At 41.4% G+C, this 27,493-nt stretch overlaps 1 protein-coding gene across 3 annotated transcripts in view; it reads right to left on the bottom strand.

Moving 5' to 3' along the window:
* SEMA5A (semaphorin 5A) overlaps positions 1-27,493 on the bottom strand; it is a 427,518-nt gene that overhangs the window by 57,439 nt on the left and 342,586 nt on the right. For all 3 annotated transcript variants that reach the window (XM_081053769.1, XM_081053771.1, XM_081053770.1), the window contains 3 exons: positions 16,430-16,547; positions 7,453-7,634; positions 2,860-3,003 (listed from right to left, as the gene is read on the bottom strand). In XM_081053769.1, the coding sequence (XP_080909895.1) occupies positions 2,860-3,003; positions 7,453-7,634; positions 16,430-16,547 (444 nt within the window). The remainder of the gene's footprint in view (positions 1-2,859; positions 3,004-7,452; positions 7,635-16,429; positions 16,548-27,493) is intronic.

Below are 27,493 nucleotides of genomic sequence, written 5' to 3'. Positions count from 1 at the left end.
ATGTGGAAGGAATGTGAACGACTCAGGAACAGATAATCAACTGATTATGGCAGATACTCTAAGGTGACCCCAATGATCCCTGCCCCCTGGTAGCCACACCTGGTATAGTGTCACCCTCTTGAGTGTAGACAGGGCCTGCGACTTACTTCTAACAGAATATGGCAAGGTCAGGTGGCATGTCACCTTATGATGGCATTATGTAAGAATGCAACGCCCATCTGCAAGGAGACAATCTTCCTTGCTAGTTTGAAGAAGCAAGTGACCATGATGGGAAGGTTCGCTTGGCAATAAATTCAGGGCAATCTCTGGCTAACTAGTGAGAAACTGAGGTCCCCACAAGGAACTGCATGCTGACACCAGCCACATGATCTAGGAAGTACATCCTTCTTCAGCTGAGCCTCAGGTGGGATTGCAGTTCTGGCCAGGCAGAGAACACAGGTAAGTCCTATTGGGAGCTCCCAATCCCCTGACACTGTGAGACAATAAATGTGTGTGATTTTAGACCACTGAGCTTGTGGAACTATTGGCACACAGCAGGAGAAAACTAATGCAGATAATGAGGTTTGTGTTTTGATAATATTCACACAGAGGTCCACGGTGGCCCCTTTGGGATTCACTGCTTCTACTCAGTTCCTGATTGTCAAGAAAATTATTTTTCCAGGGTGTTTTAGAACAGAAAAACAAAGCGGCCAAACTTTTTAGAGTACATGTAAAATATAAATTAGATATGTTCTTTATTACTGCATAAAAAAGTGATATGCATAATTTTGAGATTTTAGTTACAATAACACTGCCATCGAAGTATTCCACCTATTGGAGATTTTGTCTCAAATCAAAAGTCACTAAACTATAATCCTGGCCTTAATTTAAGGACAACTTTTGGAAAAATCAATTTATTCACTTGTAGCCACTCAGGACTTCTTTAGGGTTGTTGGTGTTTAAATATGCATGAGGTGATTGTGTTTAATGATTGTGTATCCTTATTCCTTGGTATTTTGCACCTTCCCAGGGAGGTACAAAAGATTTCCTTTAATCTTGAGTTTAGTTCTCCAACATTTGCAAAGGATGTTATTCCTTTATATTACTTATGTGGAGAGAACACGACAAAGAAATCTAAGAACTTTCCTGGTGAAGACCAAGAAGGGGCACCATGTTGGTTTTCTAGTTTTCATTAACTCCTTGATAACCCCTATGAAAGGCTGTTCAATAGGGAGGCTTCACTTCTCTAAAAATCTTACATAGTCTCTATTCCTACCCTCCATTCCTTTATTACTTAAACCCAATTTCCTCCATTGACCAAATATTCATCTCTGTAAAAACGGACATTTTAAATATAAGTCCTCCAAACACACTAGCCATCCTGATCTTTGCCTGAAAACAAAGCTTTAAGAACAACCGCAATTGGATATGGAACATACGTATATATTAGCCACAGAGTTAAACAGCTTTTCCCGTGTGTTCAGTCCAGGAAAGGTGACAACAGGTGTTAGGTCTGTGGAGGGGCTGTGATTCTAAGGATGGCTTCACACAGATCAAGGTGGCTTTGCCTGAATGGACTGTATTATGTGACAATGTATCACACTGTCAAAGTTCCAACCAATTTTAGATATCACAAGGCTTGGAAATAGTAGGGAGACTGCTCTCCTATAATTGGCTTTCCCACTTATCAACTGGTGTTGGATCGGAAATGCCAGACTTGCACAAGAATATCTTGGGGGAACTACTCAGAAATGACCAACCCTGCTTTGTAAGAATCATCTTTCATTTCCCTTTGAGTCAAAAGGAGTGAAATCTTAATTGGTAATTTAGGAACACAGTGAAGAAAGAAAAGAATGATTATCTCCAGTTGCTTTGAGGTGTAATACATAACTAGTAGAGAATTCTGTATATAGTAAGCCTGTTGATTTTGTCTATGTAAATACTAATCACATAGGAAATAACTGCTTACAGTGGTTTTATGAGGCTCCCAGTGAACCTATATCAACAAATACAAGCCTTACTACATTTTAATTAAAAGGCACTGAAAGCCATTTTGTTTTACATGGATCAGTACAATAAGTTTATGTGGGTTTGGCAGAATAAGAATCCAGAAAGTGATGCAAAATTAACCTACTTGGATATTCTCCCAATGATCATAAACGGGAATGTACTTTAAATTTGTGAAAAAGAGTCCACTATCAGAACTGTAGATTTTATGAAGGCCAAATCAAATGTCCGATTCTATAAAAAGCAACAAAGCGTTAAGTACAAGACTGAATGAAAATGACCTCCTGATATGCTAAAAGCTTAAAATACACATGGAAAAAATGCCCCACTCTGGGTGATTCCGTAGCTTCACTGAGGCTACCTGTTAACTGACGAGTGTGTACTAGTAATAAATATAAACCAAACCTTGAATATGTTCTCGCCTACACTCCAGCTGCTCAGTTTAGTTCTGATGAAAACGACTTCATCTGACCAATACCACATGGACCCAGGACGGCCTTAGGGCCGACAGGAAACTGTAGGTTTTGAAACTGGTCTAGTTGAATTCTAACAAGAACAATTGTTCTCTCACAGACTCACTTGCCGAGTCTCCCGGAGCCCAGCACAGAGCTGCCCACTGTCCCTGGATCTCCATTCCTTCGGAAATGGCTCAGCTGAGACAACCTGCAGGGATTATGGTGCCACCCATGCTGTCGACACAAGTCTTTGGCCATAATTAAAGGATGTCAGGACAAGGAGGGGACAATACAGCTCAACAGAAAGAGACACCGCAGAGAAGCTAAGCTAGATCCCACACTAAAACCTCAGGGGAACCCACCACGCTGGAATGACCTGAAGCTGAGGAGGGCAACGCTGGGGCTCAGCGGGACGTACCGTTCCTCGCGGTTCTGTCCCACACACACCCGGCCTCCGTGGCGGGGCGTGGGGTTGCTGCAGGATCGCTGTCGCACCTGGAAGCCGATCCCACAGGTGGTGCTGCAGGGAGACCAGGAGGTCCAGGGGGTCCAGCCGCCATTCCTGGGGAGACAAAGCAGTTGGGTCACTGAGTCAAAGTGGCTCACAGGCCGGCCCCTGTCTTCACCCACTTCCAAATTCAAGTGTTCCCCCACCTGGGCCATCGGATTATGGGCTGTGAAGGAAAAAGGAACCGGGGCCATGGGACCGATGTACTGTGTCATGGGACTCTCAATTACTGTGAGATTTTTCTCCCAGGTATCTGATTTTAGAGTCAAGGTAGGAAATTTGAGAGTAAAGTTTTTTTAAGTACACTATAAATAATTCAAAATGGATTATATTAGAAACTATTAAGAAACTTTACTTATGAAAGTGTAAATCTAAAAAAAAAAAATGAGGTTCATTGAAAAGCAACAAGAGATGAATCCCTGAGCCCGTAGAGTTTATGCTTTTATTTGACTTGTCCTGCTATCAGTTATAATCTATGAAAAGTTCACCTTGAACGAAATAATCATCGACAGCTATACATAATAATTACTTTTAAAATCTATCCATATCAATGAAAATTAGTCATTCCCTTGCTAGCATTCATAATGACAGAGCACCTTAATGCCCAGCGCTTTAAAACAAACTTTACTAAAGATGAAGGAGGGCTATTTAAATTCAGATTCTTGGCTATTTTCTTGCAATGTGACAAAGATACAAAGTACAAATAAGGAGCACAAATTGTGCATATCTGTATTTATTTATGTTATTTTATATATGTATATTAAATAAGGTAGATACATAAAAATGTAAAATAAAAATAAAATGAACCACTTTTATAAACTATAAAATACTGCTTTGAAAGTATAAAATAATACTGTGGTCACGGAGCTATAGGTTTAGAGGACAGAGGAGCAAACTGAGGAGGAAATAACTGCATACAGTGCAGAGAGCTGTAAAAGAAAATCAAACAACAAAACAGTACACAGAGAACACAGGAACCCTACCCAGGGGTCTCCTGGTCACCCAGCACTGAATGTTGACTGAGTGGGGTGTTGGGAGCTCAGCAGACTACAGAGCAGATGGAGCTTTGATGAAGGATGTGGCTTTTTCTATCTCCCAGTCGCTGCCAAAGCTCACAGCAGCAGTGAATGCCACACGATGGGCTCTGAGGATGGAGACCCCTTTCTCCAGCTGCTGAGCGTTGGTGGCTATGACCCTCAGCTGGGAGGCTCTAACAACCATCGGGTGGTTCCAGCTCTCGCATGGTCAGCGGGGTTCTTTGTTGGACCTGCAGGACCATCAATCTTCCCTCAGCCCAGATGCCTGCCTTCCTGCCCTCAAAGAGGATGATGCTGGGGCATCTTCCAATTTCCTTCCTAAACACAAGTCTCCTGTCTGAGTGGTACTCTTGGCCATTCCAGGATGGACACTGGTTTTGCTCCCAGAGAAAGTTCCGTAAAGGACGACATGAGTAAAAAGATGGAAGGCCGTGGAGACTTAATGCATTTAAATGACAAACTCCTTCAAGGTTCCAGGCAGTCCCTTGACCGACTACCTTTCTATTAGCTAGTTACATTTCTTAATCTCTCTCTCTTCCTCCCTCCCTCCTCACTAAGAATTAGAATTCAGAAGTGACGTGGTGTCATGAGGACGCACAAATGTTTAATTATGAAGAAAAAAAGAACAGATTTTTTCTGAGCGACAGTAAGTCTGAGTTGGCCCTGCTTTGACGGTACAGTCTGGTTTAGCTGATTTCTTTATATTGTGGATTTCTTTTCATAAATTGAATGTCTTTAACCTGCTGCTCTAAGGCACTGAGAACATATATTTAAATGATGTCAAGAAATAAAGCATATAATCAAAAATATTATACTTGAAAAATGTATTCAACTAGGAATATTTGGAATTTTCCAACACTTTCTGAGTGTATTGGATTGAACAGGTGCCCATACATAAAGGATAACAGGTTGAATTTAGAGTTGTTTGATCAGTCTTCTCAAAGGCTCTTTGATGTACTTTGCACAAATTGAGAAAGTACTTGACAGTACTGACCAAGCAAAAAATTCAATTTACAGATTAGATGGTTTCCAATGTTTTGCTTCCAACAAAATTGAAGGCCAGCATAAACAGGTATCAACTGACATCGGGTGTTAAAAACAATCTTTGATGTTATATTACCGCACTTTTGGGAGATAACTTTGAAAGAATTCAGAGAAGCGAGTGAAAGTGCTGTGATCTTACATTTCTATCTTCTGATGGGAGTAATACTTGTCAGCACTTAGAAGTAGAAAAATAAAACATAAGAATGGAATTGATGCTAAGCCCTGCCCGACTCAGGCAAGAAGTTGCATATATGTAGTAACAGTAGAAAGCGTAGAAACAGTAGAAACAGTAGAAACAGTAATTGGGAATTAAAAACAATTGCCTTAAGAAATGGATTTTCAATAAAATCTCATTTTTTACGTTAAATCATCATTTGTCAAAAATGGGTAATGGTAATGCTGTTTAGATTAATCATGTGCTAATTTTAAGATATAAAGCCTAATGGTTATTAGAAATAAGCTTTTTTTAATTTCATTTATATAATCTGTTTTTGTGGTAGTTGCATAAAAGTATAATAGGGTGACTATTATAAGACTTTCAAACATAAAAAACATAACATATTAGGATAAGATTCTATAAGGAATAGAATAGAAATAGGAAATTAAAGAGAAGGAGCAACATAAGATTTCTGAATATTAGCATCTAATCATCAATCTTAAACGTGTAGGTAGCTAGCAAATGACTATGGTGTTTAGATTCCATTAGATTCCACATTTCAATAGCGATGTAACCGAAATGCTACCTTTGCAAATATTGAAACTTTTGGTGAAACCAATTAGATGCCAATTTTCAGGTATTGGAGGGGCATCAAGTTTATCAACATTCTTTTAAGGGGAAGGTGAGCAATTTGCTATGAAGACAACTGTGCCAGGAAACCCAACTGTCCAAGTACAAACATTGCCAGTGAGAGCTGTCCCATAACAGTGCAATGGATGTTTGTGGACATGACAGCTTCAGTTACGACCCAAGATCTGTCCTTTACAGACCCAGGGAAATCAACACTGGAGGTAGGTAGTTAGCTTCTCAGACAACCCCAACTATCTGACGTTGGTGCTCGCACCACAAGAAGCTGCTTCGAACAACGCATATTGCTTCTGAATCTGCATGAGCAGGTCACTTATTAGCATATGGGCTACTAGGGATCATTTTGGATACATGCATTAATGCGTCCAAGAGTGGATGAGCTGATACACTGTGTGTGTCTCTCTGTCCTTGCACACGTTGGGAATAAGGCTGGGGGTATAAGGCTGGGGCTGGCCTTCGTGAAGTGTCCACTCTGACAAGAGAGGATGCCTTTCCCTGGTCTGACTAGAGGTTGGCTGATCGGCTACCAGAAGCTTCACATCTGCTTTATGTGAACCTCTCACGTGTGTGCATTTCGGCATGCCTGAGGGACAGGGAGCTGGGATGCCATCATTTCTGAGAACAGGCTTTGTTATGTTATGTTATGTTATGTTATGTTATGTTATGTTATGTTATGTTATGTTAAAGATTCGGTCTTATGTTTATTAAAATAAGAGCAGGTCTTATATTAATTTTTGCTCCAAAAGATACATTAGAGCTGATGATTCGGCTAGGTCTTATTTTCGGGGAAACACAGTACCATCTTGTGTGTCAGCCTAAATTTGATCTGAGACTTTCTTTCACTCTTAGGAACCACCTAATGGCAAGGTCAGAAAGGAGGGACCCATAGTGTTCACTTCTAACCATTGGGGGTCCCTGACACTGACAAAAGGGAGAGATAGCTGTGAAGAGCCAAGTGGATCATGCCAGAGCACAACAAATAACTGAGTTCTACTAGTAAGGGACTATGAGGCCACACATTCCAGAAAGAGACTGTAATTGACAGGGATGTTTCTCTCAAACAAGCCAATATCGTGTTTCCCTGAAAATAAGACATAGTTGGACCATCAGCTCTGCTGTGTCTTTTGGAGCAAAAATTAATATAAGAACCAGTATTATATTATATTATATATTATATCATCTATCATATATTATATTATATTATATTATATATTACATTACATTACATTATTACATTACATTATATTATATTATAAAGACCCGGTATTATATTACATTAAAATAAGACCAGGTCTTATATTAATTTTTCTCCAAAAGACGCATTAGAGCTGATGGTTCATCTAGGTCTTATTTTCGGGGAAACACAGTAGTACTGCTGACATTAGCAATGTTTTTCCTAATCTAACGAGGAACCTAGGAATATGAGTAGGTTGTGATCTGTAATCTACTTTACAGTTTCATAGAGCACGTGTTTTGCAGTGGTAGGTGTCCATGTCTCTTTCTGCCTTTCTCTTGAAAAGGGAAGGTATATATGAAGATATGAAGAATGCTTTGCCAACCTCCTCCACAGTCTGAGTTTACACACAAAGGGACAGCCGAGTGTTGGGAGCTACACACCTGGAACAGTTGGCGATCTCCATGCGGGGGCCCTCACACTGCCAGCCGCCACACTGGGGGGCTGGGCTGTCACAGGAGCGACTGCGACACAGGCAGGTTCCCACGGCACTGCCATCCGTGTGCGTGCAGGGCGTCCACGGGGACCACGCACTGAAGTGCCCATCCACAGTGAGGTTCCTCGTCTAGGAAGCAGATATAAGGAAGGGTGTCAGAAAAGGGGTAAGGCTGTAAACTTAGAGAAAAACATGTAAGGTCTCTCACAAGACAATTGGAATGCATTTAGAATATTTTATGTTACAGTAAAAAGGGATGGACAGCAAAGGGTTTCAAAATAAAGCCGCAGACGTCACCAGTGGAGATAATGATGGAGGAGGTGGCGGGGGGAGGAGGAAAAAAGCAGGTAGAAGAGATGAAGAAGGAGGAGGAGGAAAGAAGGAGAAAGAAGGAGAAGGAGAGAAGGGGAGTGGAGGGTGCTAACAGCTTGATGATCACATCATGGCAGAATTGGCCATTAAAGTGAGAAACCCACGGAACAAGAAGAATTGGAGTGAAAAATCACAGGTGTACAATTCTGTTGCATTTTTATGTACCTTAAAAAAATGAAAGATTTGTCAAATAGTAGTCATTTAAGACCTGGCCTGGCTCACACGTCATCTTAAAGTAACCACATTTAATTTACTTGTCAAATGGCTGGCACGGTGAGCAGAGTCTAGCTAAGGGCCCATGAGAAGTAAAAGCACTGCATGGGCCATGAGGAAATGATGCTGAGTTCCATTTTGGTTTCCCAAACCCAAGTACGGACCCCTGTGCTTCCCTCATGGCATGCAAACGATTCTCTAGCTCAGACAACACCCACAGATGATAAGACCTCGTTCTTAACAGCCCACAGACTCACAGCCTCCCACGCCTGCTCCTGGCATGTAGGTGTTTGGCGGGAAGGGAGAATCAGCGAGAAAAATTCTCATGGGAGCATACGAAGAACAGTGGAAGCTTCGATGTTTGTGGCATTTTCACATTGAGAACATTTCAGAACTTTTGTTCAAATGATTGACAGGTTTGGCTCACTGGCTGGATTTGCACAGGGTACATAGTTCTCCCTACTGAACAAGTGAACTGTGGGAAGAAGGGATTTCAAAGTATAGAACTGGATTGTGTCACGTGGGTACCATGGGGCTGCTCTGTATATGACATGTGGGCTGTCCCTCCTGATACCCCAAACACACACACACACACACACACACACACACACACACTCACACACTCACATGCATGTCCGGCTCATGGGAAATGGTGCAAAACCTGAAGGGCTTAAAAGTAAGTGGATTTTTAAAAGAAAATAACTTAAAAAAAAAAAAAAAAACAACCAAAATTATATATTTACTGAGAATATCAATATCCATGTAGTTTAACACATAATGTTGACCCTAATAGTTTACATTAAAAAAACTTCCTCTTTCTCTACAGGCTTGCTTCTCTGTGGACTAGACTCCAGTTGAGTCTAGAAAGAGCCAGAAGCCTCTGGAATGTCACTGGCGTGTCAGGGAAAATGAGCCCCACAAGTTACAAAGCTTACAATAACACGGCTTCGTGACAGAGGTGGGGTCCCGGAGATGAAGATATAAGTCTTAAGTAGTTGCAGCTCGGCTGACCCTGGCAGGAAACAGAAGCCACAGTTGACACAATTTTGAAGAGAATGCAGTGGAAGCCGGCTGGGCAGAAGTGAGGGCGGAGTAAGGGCAGCATGAGGGGACGCTGAAGCCACCAGGTGCCGAGGACACAGGGAGCTGTGACTACGCTAGGCCTATTGGGAAGAGGGGAAGACTGGCTCAGGGCTGCATGTTGGTCAGAGCTTGGAGAGGCGCTACCTGACAGGGCCTGTCACAGGCGTGCGAAGCCCTGGCCAGCGCTGCAGCCAGGCCGAAGGAAGGCAAGGAAGAAATACCCCAGCCTCCCTCCTCCTGCCCATGCCTCCCACTGACTGATCCCAAGAAAACAAGGAAAAAATCTGGACGTGGTGCAGACAGTGGATGGGGATGGGGAAAGGAACTGACCAGCACAGCCACCCACGTCCCTACCCTGAGAGGCTCTCCCACTGGCGGCTTCCTCTGTGAGGGCATGAGGGGTAACAGATCAGGGATGCTGTCGTGATTTTTGAAGGTTTAGGAATCCCCCTGATATTGATTAGGGCTTTTGAAAGGACAGGTTACTTGGGGACAGAATAGAGGATTGGGGTCAAAGAAGATTCTCTCAAAGACCATTTGGCCTCTGTTTCCTCATCGGAATTACAAAGGTTTACGGGATCTCTTTAGAAGTCATGAGAAAATCTGAATCTAGGAAAATGAGGATTTGTGGAGCCAGAAGGAAACAGAATGCGATGGTGACAAATGAATGAGGATAGAAACAGAAATCATTCAGACTATTCAAAGAAGATATTTTATAATGGAAATATAGAAACTGGCAAATGGAAAAAATAAGTCAGTGACTTGTGGAAAGGGAACTGCAAGGTCATGAGTCAAACTGTCAGCTGAGCCAGCTGAATTTATCAGTAAGGCGATAGGAAAGCAATGAGTACATGGAAGGTACAAGGAGAAACCCCCAGCATGAGAAAGAAATAGGCAGACAGACAGGCAGACATGGAGAGGAGGAGCTGGAGTCACAGCCCTGATTCCTGACAGCTCTGAGGTGCCTGTTCCAATGCATTTCCTCCCTGAAAATAAATCTGCCCTGCAGGGGACCTGAGAGTCTCCCTGCAGGGGACCTGAAATTTTTGCATCCCAAAGGGCCAACAGCAATAACCCCAGTCAGTATGGAAGGCTTTGATAAGGAAATACTTTGAATGAAGGGGCTTTGCATTCATTCATCATGGGAGTGAGTACTCACCACTCCCAGGGGAGCAGGCATCCATGCCAGGGCTGCATTGGCACCACGAGCCACGCCCTTACATAGGACAAACCCAGGACAGGGGACAAATCCCGACTGGTCAAATCCAGTCAGGGCCACCCCATGCACCAGGCCAGTGCTGGGTCTTAGGATGATCATGTGACCTGATTCTGCCCAATAGGACTCAAGGAGAGACTGCAAGAGGCTTCTAGACATTATTTTCCTCCAGATAAAAGAAAGATACTCTCTGCACGGTCTCTTTTTCCCTGCTTTGGATTCTGTTATGTGAGGATTCCTGCTCCTGGGGGCAACAGGAGGAAGCCCGAAATAACACACCTACTCACCCAGCACCTCCCCGAACCGGGACAGAATCAGGCCTGAGACTGTGGACTCCCTATCATGGCAGGATAAAGATAGTCATTTTTAAGGCTCTATTCAAAGGAAATTCAGTTTCTGTTAGGTAAGTGCAGCCCTATTGGACAAAATCTTTATGTTCTAGTTTTAGAGAAAAAGTAAACTACGATTTAAGGAAATTTTTATAAAATCGCCAAAGATTGCACAGCTAGCGATTCGGAAGATGTGCTTGGAAATGCTGGTCTGCTTTTCCTTTCCAGGAGACCAGGGTTTCTCAATCTCAGAACTACCGACATTTGGGCTGGATGATTCTTTGTTGTGGGGATGCCCTGTGCATTGTAGGATGGTAACTGACATGCCTGGCCTCCACCCTCTAGCTGCCCGTACCCCACCGCCCCAGGATGTGACAACCAAAATTGGTCCAGACATTCCTAAATGTCCCTGGGGTCGCCTCCAGGTGAAAATCACTGCAAGAGTCATCTTCCTACCCCCCTTTTAGAACCTGGCCCAAAATAAGGGGGTCTTAGGCACAGAGATGCTGTAAATGTTCTCTTTCCAAATACATGGGTGGGCGAAAGATTAAACTGGTTAGAGTGACAGCGGGAAAGAGAAGAAGGATTTGAACTAAGTGATGGTTCATGAAAGAATGGAGAGAAATAAGGTAAAAAAAAAAACCGTTATGGTAATAAAACACTGGGAAGGAAAGGAACTGTACTGTGCTAATCACTAGTGAGGGTATACAGTGCTGGGATTCCGCAAGGTAAGGATGTGGACTTCATTTTGAGCCCATGGGTGGGGTGTCTGCAGACTTTGAGGGGCAGTATTTTCAACTCAGGGACATTGCTGTTGGTTCCATTAAATTTCAGAGCAAGAAGAACTTCTAGTGTTTAGAAAACTACATGGGCAGCTGGGCAAGGGCTCTCTGCATTGCACTTGATCACATGCTCGTTTTGACCCTGAGTATATTATATTTCTGCCTCAGAAACAGATCCATGAATAATGGGGTAGGTTCTTCTGCTTTACTTTTCCATATGAGGAAATAGGTTTAAATTTTCTTAGCTTTCCTTGAACAGACTCAGAAATGAAGCTATCTGGAATACATTTTCTATAGTTGTGCTATCTTCTGGGTTTCTGCCCAGCAACTTTCTATTTGGGGCATGTGATTTTTCTTATTAAATATTAAGTATGAAGCCATAGCAAACCATATACCCTAGGTAGTTAGTGCCAGACACTGTGCACAAATTAACTCCTTGAATCTTTCCAACATCCCTACTGCCTACATCCCATTTTACAGAGAGCAAAACAAGCTCAGATGAGGCTCAATTTGCTCAAAGTTACGCTGGTTGTAAAAGACTCAAGATCATTCTAAACAAGCTGAGTCCAGAGCCTATGATCTCAGCCACTTTATTCTGTAATGCAGTTCTTAGGTCCTTCTTTGGTGAGAATATCATGGAAATGAGTTTCATATACTTTCACCCCCAATTCTGTAACACCAAAGTTCCCCTCACCTGGGAAATAACGGACTTCCAAGAGCTAGCTAAGGAAGATCCAACTTCTGTTAACAAGCATAATCCACAACCCCATTTCGGTTCACTCACATTCAATTCATTCATTCCCATGATGAATACAGGGGTACCCGGAGCATATCTTTAGGTCCCCACTGTACTGCAGCCATCACTCTCTTATGACTCCATCGAAGTCTTACATTTTCTATTTGGATAATTTTCAGAAGTTAAAAGATCTGCCTTTATTTTCAAAGTTTCATGTATCTTTTGTCACAGGTTATAACAAAACAGGATACTGGATATGCTCCTTGAAAAGGCTTGCCTTGTGCTATAACATCAATTTGATATCATTCCTAAGTCTATCTCTATAAATGAGTTATGCAAAGGAAACATAGCCCCATTGAAGTAAACAGCTGGAGTGCTGCGTGGCCTCTGAAAGGATAAGTGAATAGAGGCGATCTTTATTTATAGCCTCTGAGCCCTCGTTCTTTTATTTATCAACTGGAAGCCACAATGTCCATCTTTGGGGGCTCTCACGAGCATTGAATGAGATAATCCACTGAAAACTGTCTAGTGCAGCACTGAACACATGGTGTAGACACACAATTACCCTTAGTTCCTTTTTGCCTACTTTACAATAGATTTCTTTTTTATCAAGTCTTATGCAACACTCGTTATAGAAGGTAATGTACATAAACTATTTAGTCTGAAAATCAAGACATAGTAAACGCGGAGTGAATGCAATGATTATCTCAGAATCTCAGGCCTATTTTTAAAGTTCTGTGCAAATCAACAGGAAACATGTGGGGCCAATAACTGTGCTTGATTTGTTAAAATATATGTAGTGGATATCGTTACAGAATTCAGAAAGCATATCTCACTTGCTCTCTGAGCATAGGTTGCAGGGTTACCACTGGGTCACACATTGGGTCCACATATCTATCAGCCGCTGCTTTGGGGAGATGTGACAGCTGGGAACGAAGCTGGCCTTAGATTAGTGATAATGTACTGGATCTAAATCCTGATTTCTTTCCCCGGATCGCTTTAGAACCTTGTGGAAACGCTTTAGGCTTGGGTCTATTGTGTTGCCATCTAAATGGAGATCTCTGGGCTCAGCTACTGCCAGACAACCCTTTCACTCTAAAGATGCCAACTTCACAACAGCCTAGGAAGAATCCTGTTATTACAAGAACCTTATGTGCTTCTTTGGTCTATATATTTTGCTAGTTATTGCATGACATATTTTGGAACAGGGACTCATCATATAATATGGTATGTTGGGAACCATGTACCTGCAAAGGATGTGAATGGTATTCATGCATAAATAAAGCCCAGGTAGATTCTTAAGACTATGGGAGCCTCGTTAAGCAACATGAGAAGTTATATGGGACATACACTATATAATCCGAACCACTAAATTGGCCTATATCAATTTAGAACTTGCTGAAGTATTTCAAATCTCTTAACCTGAGAACAATGCTTTCAATTAAAACTATAGAAACAACCAGAATGTTAATCACTATGTCAATCACTGCCCTGTCTCCTGGACACAGGAATCCATACATATTTTCAAACAGGCCCCTTTCAAATAGGTCTTTAAGTTGTTAAGTGTCTGGGAAGGATCTGGGGGGTCCCATCACCAACTTAAACTCTTGAAAACAGAGGATCTAAGCCTCTGCGTGGGGTTTGATTGGACCACTTACTTTGAGGAATGCAGTTCTACTCCATCATTTGTCCAAGGTTCGTGGAGATTTACAAGGTAGGTTCCCACAAGACAATGTGATATCACCCACAGCATACTCAACACCGCTCTAACCCTACTGAGCTCCTCGTAAGAGGACCGCTTGTCATTATTGAACTGGGCTTTTACATTGGATATAAGACACTTTGGTCTCATTCAAAAATCCCACAGCTTCTAAAGCTTAATTTCTGATGGATAAACATACGTATATTACAAAATAAATGTATTTAACTGATAAGGATTATATAAATATATTGGCATCTTGCAATCCATGACAACTTTTTTTTCTTATAAAACTGTAGTATATGTCATGAACATGGTATATCAGAAATGATGAAATATAGACGTTTTGGCCAATAAAATTAAGCCTTTCTTCCATTTCAGTCAAAAATTTTAAAAAAGCATAGCAGCAAATTACATTTTGAAAAGCGTTTAAAAACACCTCTCTAAATTAAGACTGCTCTACATAAATGCTAATAATTTTCATCTAGTTCATTTCTTTCTAAGACATTTTTAGAAAGGGATAATAATTAAAATAGTAATTGGGAAAGGTGGGATTTTCCATTTTCTACATGGCAGCCTACATATATCAGAAAAATATGGTTTTATTTCCTCTTTGGATTACAGTGACATAATTCTCTGTTGTCGGGTGCTTTCCATATTGTTAATTCATTAAAGTGTACCTGGAGATGACACATAACACAGGGTTAGAGGATAGGGATGGTTTTATATAATGAAATCATAAAAGTACCAGAAGAAAAAGAAGACCTAGTTATGTGTGTTTCACAAACAGTGAACCAGACACCACCTCTCAGCCATACTTTTAAGCAGAGATAGCGGAGGGACAGCTCCATGAGACCAGCTTCATGCTGCTCTCCGACCTTCATGTGTTTCTAACAGAAACGGTCCTCTCAGCAGCAGTGGCAACTTTAGTAACCTCCTCTGGTCACTTCTGATTATCTCCATTTTTTGACTGTGGAAATATACTAGACATAAGTTTGTTACAAACCAAGTGGATGAGGGGTGAGCATGCACTTCCCATAACATAATTAAGTATGTCTCAGATACTCACTAAAACAACCATGGCCCTAGATCAATGGCCTTATTACATAAGAACAACTGCTAGTGAATTCTTCTGCCCTTTTTACCACTAAAAGTGCGAGGTCAAACAGCTACAAGAAGACGTGCTGATACTTCTGGAGTATGGCCAGTACATTGGGCTACCGTTCAGAGATTGCACGTTTTCTCCAGCTGCAAAGAATGTAAGGTGACACCTTTTAGAGTGGTGTTCAGAATGAGAAGAAACTTAAACACCGGCGTGTTTAAAATTGATTTCAAGGAGACACTGCAGGAAAGTCGGCTTCCCAAATCCGAGATCTGAAGCTCAGTAACCCCGAGGATCAGCAGCTAATGACCTTGTAAAACTTTCCTGGCCCTGGCGCCTGGATGGGGTTGTATGTTCACCTCTGCAGTGAATGGTTTCAACCTGGGGTCGTCTGGGGGAAGGACACTGGTTGTAATAGGCCTGGCCTTCCTCTTGTCACTTCCTGATTTTCCCACTTACAAATGGAAGCACAGTCTTCATGAACACGGGATTTAGTCATGGAGCTAGCAGGGACCCATGCCTCGGGCAATTCTAGATCTGAGAAACAGCAAGGATTTCAAGTATGGGAATGTGCCACTTCCCCTCTCATCCCTGTCTCGCACAGGTATGCCAGAACTGACAGTCAGAGGCAGCAAGGTGGCTTAATACATTTACAAATGTGTAGGGGTTAATAGCTTTGCTCATATTCTCTGAGAAGAGAAAAAACAATGTGAGGTTAGTGGATTAAGGGTTCTAAAGACAAAGGGAATAAAAGAGAAGCTGGTCGCGGTTAAGCGAGGACCTAAACAAACAAACTGGCAAACGAACACATGGGATCTGTTTTCTTGCATTCAGAGTGTGACTCTAAATGCGAGCAAGTTTTTCTTCCTTCTGCAGAATTCACTGTGGGAATGTACATCAGGCCGTTTCTCCCAGACCTTGCCGTGACCCTGAGAAGGATCTCCAAGACTGCCCGCCATGGGGCTCAATGGCAGTAATATCCTTTAGTTCATTTCTTTAAAAGCTCCACTTATCTCAGCTTCTGGAATTAAGGCTCCCAAGGGAAACTGATGGGTGCGGATGTTCCTATTTTATTAACTCTACAAAGGGTAAAAGAGTCTGTACCAAACTCTGGAGAGAAAAATCCAAGAATAAAACAGAGACAGTACATCCCATTTTCAAACCAGCATTGTGTTCTCTTAAGAGACTTCCTTCAAAACAGACAAAAAGCTTATGCCAGCATCCTGTGTGGCTCTCCGGAAAGCTAAATGCTGAATAAGAGAGCACAGACTATGTACAGGAAAGGACGTAAGATGAAAATGTGTGGACACCATTACAGTGTGGGTTAGGCCCGATGGTCAGCGGGGTCCCTGTGGACAGAGTGTTCAGACGACTGAGAACGCGGACACTTACAGGACAGGTGGAGATGGTCTGCTCCCATTGCGTCATGCTCAGGCTCTCCTCTAGGCTCGTGCATTTCTTCATCACCATGTCCCAGCCACAGTAAGGGTCCTGGGCCCCAATGCAGGCGCTGGAAACACATGCCAAAGGGTCAACAGAGAGGCAGCTTCACCTACTAAACCAGTTGCAAGCAAAGGTGAGCCTGGCCCTTATGAGTCGACATGGGAACTGGTTATAATAAAGTTTCAGTCTGCAAATGGGAGAAAGTAGCTATCTGTCCACACTGGTAAATATCCATTTAAAAGTAAATAATTAATTGGCATTGAAATAGCTACAGTAGTTTTTTTCTAAGATAGAGGGCAGATGACTAAATGACTACCTGTACCAACACGAGCCTTTTGGTGCCACCAAAAGAGCTAAAGTCAGAATTTTACAATGCTCAAAACTACCGCCACCATTGCGATCATCATCAACCCCTTAATAACAAATATCTGTTGAACACCTACTGAGATAGATCAAATTATTATATCATTTAGACACCCAAAAATCTCTAATGAGGCAGGTATTATTTTCACTTTATTGATGAAAAAACAAAGACACATTTATGAAATTGGCTGAAGGACAAACAAATACACCCCAAATCCTACAACACGGTGAGTTCAAATTTCATAAAATAAGGAAGCCTTCCTTTTGAATACCGTAGCTTAAAAATGTATTGAAATTTTCAATTTAATAGTAGTTTAATATAGCTCCGTCTACAACATTCCACATATTATATCAGCAATACTGTGGATAGTGGATATTTTATTATAGCTTTGTCTCAGTATGGAGTCCAGATACCACCTGGGCATTATTAAATGAAGATTTTGGTCCCTGTCATAAATACAATAGAAGGTAGATGTGGGGAGGGAGGAAGCAGACAGAGGTGACAGTGCTGGAACCAAAATGATAGGACAATCACCTCACAGGCAAGCAGGGCATAGGACACCTGGGAATTCTCTCTCTGAAAGGCCCAGAGGTCAGATATGCAGGAAATAGATGTGAAGAAACAGGTGAGATGTCTAATGAGCTAATGTCTTCTTAGAGTTGGGAGGGAGAATATGCTATACTTACCAATTAATCAAACATGGGGCCCGCGAGGTAGGATAAGTAATATTAATGATACCAAATAATGCTAATTAACATGTCAAGTATGTTAAGCATGTGTAAAGCACTCTTCTAAGAACCTGACCTCTATTAGCTCATTTAAACCTCCTAGAATAATGTAAATATAAATATAAAAAGCAATATAAATATATATTATGTTAATTAGCTACTACATTTATTCCCCCTTTAAAATGAAGAAACCAAAGCAGGGAAAGGCAAAGCTCTACAGATGGGGAAGATATGTCTAAAGACAATAAATCAAGAAACAGAGGTATAAAATTATTGATTAAGTTACTATGCAATTATTACTTATTAACCCCAAAAGTTCAAAATGAACAGACATGGTTAAAATTGGTGCTTCTCGTAGCAGGACTAGGCTGAGGTGGGAAGGGGTGCAAAACAATTACCTATCACCATGACATCATTAGAACTTTTTGGTAAATGATCATGCACATGTTACAAGGTAAACTGAGGCACGTTCAAATTTTCAAATTTGCTTGAGCATGTATCCATTTGAAAGTCAGTGCCAAATCCAAAGTGGTTAGGAAGTTCCACAGATAGGAGCTAATGGAGGAACTTTATGGAAGACATGGGAGCAAAGCAAAGAAGTGATGTGATTGGCGGTGGCGTAATCTGTAGCCTTATTGGCTGTTTGCTATCAGTTGTTTCATTTGCCCAGATTTCAATGCAGTGACTCTGGCTTAGGTTTTGATTTGCTTAGCAGGCTACCGAGGCATTAGAGTCACCTCAGTCCAATAGCCTCTAGTTTAATTACTTTAACACACATATACTTTCATGCAAAAATAAAAAATAAAAATAAATCAAATGAGGGTAAAGTAAAAACCTTTATATCCCAGAAGTCGGCACTATTCACGCCTAAATATTTTGGAGATATTGACTCTATACAAGTATGCATACGTGGCTAGATCTTATATATATATATATATATATATATATATATATATATATATATATATATATATATCTTATACACATATATACATATATATATATATATATATATATATATATATATGTAGTTTACCTGTGCAATTGCATTAATACATGTAAAGGGGACTGTACACACAGCCTCATGTTTTGCTTTTTACACATAATTATGTATCATGGCACTTCTCATCAGTAAATACAGGTCTACCTTATTCCTTATACCTGTATAGTATTCTGTTACCTTGATGAACCAACATTTATTTAAATCCTTGAAAGTATGGCTGTAATGCACATCTTTGTACATATTTCCACATGACAAACTTCTATTGATGAGTTCAAAGTTGTGGGTATTAATAATTTTGTACCACTCGACAACATGAGCGGTGCCTCTTTCTTCTCTCCCTGCTTCACTCTGTATGTACTGTTTTTTTGTTGTTTTTTTTTTAAAAAAACATAGCCTTTTCTGATAGATGTAAAACAATTTTCTAGTCATCTGTTTTATTTGGTTGTGAGATTAAGATTTAGTATGTTCGTGTACTTATTATTTGTATTTGTATTTGTGTAGACATCTATTTATAACCAATTCCTGCTTTTGTTTCTTTTTAATTGGGTCATTAGTTTCAATACTTTTTATGTGTTTATGAGAAGCAAAAATGTCTGTGTTAAAAAGCTCAGTCTGTCAATAACATTTAAACTACTTTTCCCATTTGTCACTATTTTTTTCTTGAAATACAAATGTTTAAAAATTTTCTGCAGTAAATTTTATGAATCTTTTTTCTTCATAGCATCTGGATTTTGTGCCATATATCGAACGAGTTTCTCCACTTCAAAATCATAAAAACATTTACCCACGATTCCTTTTGATTGTTCCAAGGTATCATTTCATTTGCCTCCTTATCTTTGATCCCTCTGAAATGTATTTTAGTAACTCTCCTTTCCTCCCCTCCAAAATATTATAAACAAAGAAACAAACAATATATATTTTTAATCAAAATTTCTCCAACTTCTCACCAACACAGATTCGCAGCATAGGAGTAAGAACAAGGAAGCTGTGTTTGGTTTCCTCTCCTATTTTGTGTTGAATTCAGACAACACCTTTTTGAAACACAAGTTTATACCAGAAAGTGTGAGCATCATTTTTGTAAAACCTCTTGTTCCCGAGGTTTGGGAATATCATTTCTAACAATTTACTCTTTTAAATGAAAAGTCATTCCAGGAATCAGTTGCATTGAATGGAATTTCACCTGTATATGGAACATGTGCCAAATTTTTTCAATTTTAAGAACTCGTCATATTAAGAAACATAACTGATAGAGTAGCAACTTCTTTTGTTTTTGTTTTTCTTCAGGGGATAAGAAGGGTGAGAACAACCTAATAACCGTGTGAGACCAGGGAAAGTGAACATTTTTATGTCTATGACCTAAAATTTCACATAATGTGACTAGGCCCACAGTCAGGTAAGTCTCCTGAGTAACTTTACCTGTGCAGACGTTGCTCTGTAGGAAGATACCCAGAGGAAGCTTCCTGCAACTGTGACCTGACAGATCTTCTGGGCGAAGGGTGAGAGCCAAGAACCCTTCTGCTTTCTGCTACCACCTCACCAGGCTGTGACAGCCAGTTCTGACCCAGGGTCCCAGTCTAACTGACGCCTGATTGACAGAATGTCACAGTATACAGCACACACAACAATTTTCTGTGTCTGATCCCATTTTCACGTTGGTGGGCAACAGGGTAAAGCTACATGTAGAGAAATTATTCAAAGGGCCTGAATTCCTGTTCATGGTTCTTATTAAAGCAACATTAGACTAAATTAAAATTGCAAAAAGGGGAAAATTCCTCCAATTCACTAACTTTGCCCTAGGCTTCCCCTTGCAAAGCAACCTGGAGAACTCAAACAATGCCACAGGGTTACATGGGATATTTTAAGCCGTTTTAAATGAAAAGCTGCTTGTAAAAACATCTCTTTCTCCTGATAATGCTGATGGTTCTGCAGGTCTTAACATTCCACTTACCCCTTAAAATATTAAAACTTCTCTACAGACACAAATGCCCATTCATTAAAAATACTGTTTATATATAAATATGTTTTCCACACTTAAAATATTTCTTTCATACCACAGGCAAAATTCTGATGAGCTTTACCTTTATTCTAAATCATACTTTAAGGAAAACAAGTCATCATAACTTATTATTTTTGGGAGGTGCTTTTTTTAAAGAGACCATGTGTAAAATCACAGACTTCCTGGTAACGCAGCCACCATGAAATGGCTATTCTTTATTCCACTTTGAAAATGTTTTTCTTTGTATGATGAACCTTTTAAAATAGTTTTCCCCTTATTTTTGTTAATAACCTTAGGCTATTTTCACTTGACATATTGCCCTGATATTTGAAAATATCTTAATTTAGAAAATATATTGGTCAGAATCTGAAGGTTAAATTTGAAAACACGTTTATTCTGAGTATGCTGTCGACCTAAATGCACATTTAGAGGCAGGCCTTCATTCTAGAAGCAGGAAAAACTACTTCCCTCTTTACGGGAATATGACATTAATATTGGTCTAAACTCTTCCTTGACATTTTAAAGTTGGCCTTTATGCTATTTGCTAATTTGAGTAATGGGAAAAATAGATATATTCATTAAAATCTTTTCACTGTATTTCTGGAAATTGGGAGCTAATTACTGAATACGATTCCCTCGCATATTACATTGTCTAAGTGTGGATAACTTTATCTAGTTTGTTTCTGTCACACTAATTGTCATTACACCAGTTTATTTTTGATATTAAGAATTTTTGCCATATTAACAAAATGCATTCATTAAGCATGGGACGTTAAAGTGTTTCCATCATCAATTCATTCAGCACACATTTAAAAGCATTTGTCATGAATGAAGCAGACTCTGAAGGTCGTGGAAATACTGGAGTGAACAAAGCAGACACAGTCACTGAACCCAAAGAACTTTCCTTTTAGAAAAGGGAAGAAAAATTAAGCAATTACACCAATAAATAGCAACAACCGGTTGCCAAGGGTAAACCAAAAGGGGGAACCACCATTTAGATGGGCGGATCTGAAGTCAGGGAATATGTGGGGAGTGGCATTTAAACTAGGACCAATGAGATGATTAGAAGCCAGCCATTGGCTGTATATCAGAAAACGAGAGCATTCTGTCAGTGAGATCAGCATGGGGAAGGTGCTCAAGGGGGAGAGAACTCAGTATGAAGAACCGAATAAATGGAGGCTGGTCTTTGGTCGAAACTTGAGGAGAAGAACCGCTGAGCACTCGAGCCATGTTAAGACTTAGGGTTTCCTTGTAAGTGCTGCAGACTTTAAAGCTCCTCCAAATACTGTGCCAGCAGATGTCAAGTATCAGTATTTATTTGATAGTCCCGCTTTACCCACTCATCACGCACAGAATCTGGGATTGTTTATCTTGACCTTCCCATGGGCCTCAATCATTCCTGAACTTTTCTCTAGAACAAACATAGTCTTCCTGGAAAGGCCAAGTGTGTCCCCAGGATGAAACTCTCCAAGGAAGGCAGCCTCAGCTATGGCCAGTTTTGCGTGCAGGGACCAAAACTAGGACAAAGGGGCATAGAGAGCATCAGTGCCCAACAGGAACCCTTCACAGCTCATGGACGTTGGAGTAATGACCAGGAAAGGCTGTGTCATGTGCCCACGAGGGAAAGAATCATGGGTAACTTCCTTCAGAGAAAAGCTCACACTGTGGGTGGTCTATGTTCTCTGTTCTATAAAATACAGGTAATTACAGGTATCTCCAAAGTCCACTCTCCCAGTCTCCTCTCCTGCCCACCAATCAAGGAAAAAATAAAGACACAATTACATCTTTGTCCATCTCATGTTTCTTTACAGGAAACCGTTCTGTGAAAGATTTAATGGGAAGAATCAGAATTCACAGCAGAGTTTGAAGGGTCAACAGTTATATCTGAAGACTACACAAGATGTCAAGCAATATTTCTTAATTTTTACACAAAAACTTAAAGGCCAGTATGTCCAGAGAACAAATTTATATTATTCTGACTCCTTCTAATTCACCCAACTTAACAATTGGCCCGTGACTGAGTAGATAAGGCTGAGAGGCCCAGGGATCCTGGTACCAGCACAGACCATCCCAAGGGAAGAACCGCCACCCATCTCAGCAGCACACTTATGGCATGGGTGGTATCTACCTTGAGTTGGGGGTCTCTGATGCCCTCCCCAACCTGCTGACGGCAGCAAAGGTGCGCTCTTGGATCTCACACCTGGCCCTGCCCCACCTCCATCAGTGCCTGAATCTCTTGTACAGATAGATGGATACATGTTTACTAGAGACAGGAGGTTACTGAATACCCACTGAGACACGCTCCTGCCCATTGGATGAGGTCATGTTGAGATCACTCAACTGCACAGAGAATGTGGTCATGGTAGAGTCTCACCAACTGCCAGAAAATGCACTTGCCCAGACAGACCAGAGTCGGTTAAACAATTTAATGCGGGAGTGGAAACACCCCGATGGGCTCCGTTCCTCTCAGACAAAGTGAAGTTGTTTAAAGGCAGAAAAGCAATTTCTTATCAGGCCAGTTTGCCTTCAAGTGTGAAATTCATCTGGGTAAAGAAAGCAAAGCACACATCCAAGAGCATTTTGATTTCTTTTCCTTTATTTTTCTATTTCTTTTGTGTTTGATTTTGACTTCCTAGTAGAACAAAGGAAAGTTCTGAAACCCTGCCTCCAAAGGACGGCCGAGACTGAACAATGACCATTCACTAGCCATGCTGGCCGAGTAGGACCTACATGAACCGACTACAACACACAGGCAGGAAACGAAAGGGACCATCTTGCACTGAATTCTTAGTAAGTGCCAGACTCACTACTTAGTCTCTGTCGTTTTGTCCCCAGTAACGCACTGAATACCTCGCTCATAACCACACACCCAGCAGAAGGCTAATCCAGGATCCAGCTGAACCCAAAGCTCATGATTTTTCCACGGGCAAGCTATTTTGCAGACACATGGAAATGGTTATTTTCCTAAAACTTATTAATTCATTGGACTATGCTGCAAATAAAATCTTAGGGGAAGCTCTGTGTGTAAAAGCCAAGTACTACTGCTCAGGATAAGTCAGTGCAAGGACCTGGGGCTGACGATGGCTGCAGCCCAAGCTTTCCCGTGGAGTTCTTCACATAGTTTTAAATTTGGGAACTCAACAGTGGGAGGCCTGACAAGTAGACATTAAATAATGAAGCCTTGCATGGTTGTGTTTCTCCACGGAATTACAAAAGGTTGGTAATTATATTGATTTTCAAACTTTATCTGATTGACTGTTTGGAACCCAGATGGCCATTTAGGGAACAGAAACACACTCTTTTAGGAAACTGAACAAAAAACTGAACCCCAAACTCCTGTCTGGCTAATGTAATAGCTAAAGAAAGCTAACACCTATACTACTGGGTTTGACCTATGAAATGTCTTTAGTGCACTTTCTTGTTCTTAGAAAAGGATTCTCCATTGTAACAATAACACGGTTACATGAAAATATTTGGCCAAAGAAGAAAAGAAAAAAAAAAAAGTACTCATACCGTGTTTGTAGGGGAAGAAATTGGGCCCTGGGAAAGGCAGGGGCATCCGATGGCATACAAGGCGGCGCTCGTGTATTTATTTTCTTCGCTTTCATTGTCTACATCAATCAAACTATGTTTATATCACCACCAAAGGTGGACTCACCGTGGAGTTAAAGAAGCTTTTACTCCCTGACATTTTTAGTTCTTTATTTCACGACGCCCTTTAAGGGCCAATTGGCCAATTGGCCCTGGTCATTGCGTATTGATAATTTCCTATTCTTGTCCTTCATGAGAACTCCTTCCAAATGGTATAAGCTTCAGGCTCCACGACACCATTTCTCCCTGATTATTAAGGAAAAATGACTTCTGTTTCTTAAGTTACTAGTCAGGTTCATACATACTCATGTTTCACCTTCTGCACATTTTGTCTGGTCCTTGTCCAGGACCTGGGGGTGTTAACTTGTGACTTTGCTGGAAGATACCATGTTCCAGCCCAAACCCCCCTTGACCCCCCTCTTACAATGTGCTCTTCACAGTCATTCCTAATTAGCATGTTGATGAATGTACTTTGTCTTTGCTTCCCTCTATTTTTTTAAATAGTTGTAATAATGACATATACAGAATGGCTTCCTTTTTTCAGCGGCTATCATGTCACACATATGTTCATAGCCATGGTCTGATGGCTTCAGAATAACCCACTGGGTGAATAATCCATTGAATAAGGATATCATAACTTGGTGATTAATTACCTTACTGTTGGAAACTTAACACTGGAACACTGGTTGTGGTTCAGATATAACTTAATAAGTAAGTGGACAAAGACATGAGGTTGGGGGCTTAGGTCCTACTGTCCCGGATCAGGCTGTAATGACAAATCGATTTGGGGACAAAGTCTAAGGCAACTCTAAGCCTCTTTGGCTCGAATCCACAATAGATATTCAGGAGATTTTATTTATGCCAGAATTTCTCATTAGATTCTGAGCGCCATGAAGACAGGGCCAGCACTGCCTCATCCATCATCTTCCACTCAGGGCCTGTCTTGGCGCTTGGCATATGTGAAGCTCAATAAATGTACCAGGAATGAATTAACTAAGGAAAATGCGCAGCCTTTAGAGACTACGCTGAAGCCAACACAAACAAAGACTCAAGACACTGAGATGTGGAAAATATGAAATTCCTTCGAAGGGAGAATATTTAGTTTGCAAACTGGGTACTTGTCAAAACGGCTTTCTGATTATTTATGTGATTCACTATCGCACGGCCAAAGTTGTCCTGGTGTGGGGCCTGGGGGCGGATCCTACAATGTCTCCCTTTAAGTTGTGTCTTTCTCTCATCAGATAGATGCTGTCTTCCGAGAACATTTAATTAATAAAGGTGCCAACTAATTAGCTCCACCTTTGAAAACTTTGTCCTTTCACGGAACAAATGCCCTAATTTCCATACTAATTTTCTGAATGTGGTGTTGATTTCTTTAACTAAGTGACACTGTGGCTAGATACCCACCCACAAATAGAGCCCTCGTCTTTTCCTCACTCGTTTCATCTTTCCCTCCAGTTTTAGAAAACAAAATGTAAAAGGCATGTTCTTCTGTTTTATATGTAGGCTATGATTCTTCCAGTTCTCAGCTGTGCTTTTCTCCCCAATTAGTTTATATATAAAGAAAAAAATAAAACAAAACAAACAGCTAAGGCCCAAGGGTTTTCAATCCTTTGGCTAACGCTTTATATCACTACACTTCTCTGTAAAGAGAGTTTAACTGTTTCACAAGAATTTAGGTTTTCTTTTTGGGTTTTAAAGTGAAATAGCAGAGAGGGAAGAGGCAGACTCGTGTATTAGTTTGATAAATATTTACCTGGCCTGTCTGAGGCCAGGCACCTGTAGGAGGCAGCAATGAAACTGGAAAGGCAGACAGTGGCCAGCCTTCCTGAGCTCTGCCCCTGGAGGCTGACTGAACCTGCCCTGGCATGCAGGAGGCAGAACTTATTTCTGTTCTATAACCTATGGGTCTTTGGATACTCTCTCTCTGATTCAGATCCATCCCTCATCTATACAATGTTCACTCTACAATCTGACAGGTTTATCATAACCGTGGTGGGTGTCAAATAAAAAATAAAGACTATATGAGTTAAGTGTCTGAAGGGTAGAAACTACCATGCTATTCAGAAAATATTAGGGCATGAGTTAATTTAGGTAATTTCATAACTGATTTATGTAACATAACCCCTAATTTTATAAATCAATGTATATCATGTCTTCAGACACATGCATTCGTTCAAAAGGCGTAGATGATGATGTTCTCATTTAGAAGCCAGCAAGTGACAGCCTGCCACCTGAAGTTTTACTGAAACGCAGTGTACGGGAATGCTGTGCCCTGGCACTCTGCTGGCTTTTCACGTCCCCGCATAGGGCAAGGCTTCACCACAGCTGACCTAAGTTCTGGCAGAATGCCCTGGGATCCCCCTGGATCCTGGCACATGGGGTAGGATGAGGAGTTGTGTGTGCAACCTGCTTCCCTGCCACCTGCCTCTGTTCCAGGGAGGCTGTCATGAGGCTTTCCGTCGCCTCTGGGTACAAGCGTTTCAGCCCTGCCTGCCCCACCGGGGTACAGCTGCAGGCTGTGGCCCTAAGCGGCAGCACCAGTTGGCTCCTGGGCAACTGGCACACTGGTTCTCATGCTGTATTGTCACCTGGCCCCTTTTCTTTTGGTGTTGTCCTGCGGGAAAAGGCCCACGGGTAGCTGATACCTCTTCTGCTCCTGCTTTTGTTGTCTATGAAAGTAATAAACTGTCTGGATCCAAAAGTGACTTGTGCTGTTTGGTGCGACGATTCTATGAGCCTGACCGGCACACAAGCATGCCTGGTCCTTCTGATCTGCGGCTGCTTCCAGGCTATGAGGACAGTTGGCGTGGTAGCAGCCCAAGCCATACCGCCCATGAGGTCCACATGTCTTCTGCCTGGTTCTTTGCAGAGACAGTTTGCCCACCCACTGATCTAATTAACGCACAATCCTTAAGATGACTTAAGAGTCTGTATCAAAAGCACTCCCACCATCACTCCCCCTTTCCATAAATTCTGGGAGCTGCAGCCTGTCAGACCAGTTGGAAGTCTGCAGTATTTCCCCACGCAGAGAGGAGAGGGAATACAGTCTGATTTTTGGACATGACTATTACAGCCCAAGTCCTGGAACCATTCTTTCCTTCCTGAGGCAGCGAAAATGGACTCTTCCAACTTCCTGCCAGAGGCCATGTTCCTGCAAGTACAGGTTCTGAGTTTACCTTGGTATTTCCACCAGGTGGGGATGCAGGCAGAGGTTCTTAGCGGCTCCATGCTGTGCACCCCCAGGAAGATTTTTCCCACTTTAAAGACCTCACGCTGCAAGAGAGGAATCCCAAATGTGCAGCAGGTGCAGATGGGGGGGTGCCCACAG

Source organism: Rhinolophus hipposideros (assembly GCF_964194185.1).
Source record: "Rhinolophus hipposideros genome assembly, chromosome: 7".
Classification (NCBI taxonomy): domain Eukaryota; kingdom Metazoa; phylum Chordata; class Mammalia; order Chiroptera; family Rhinolophidae; genus Rhinolophus; species Rhinolophus hipposideros.
This window is presented reverse-complemented; position numbering and strand designations above follow the sequence as displayed.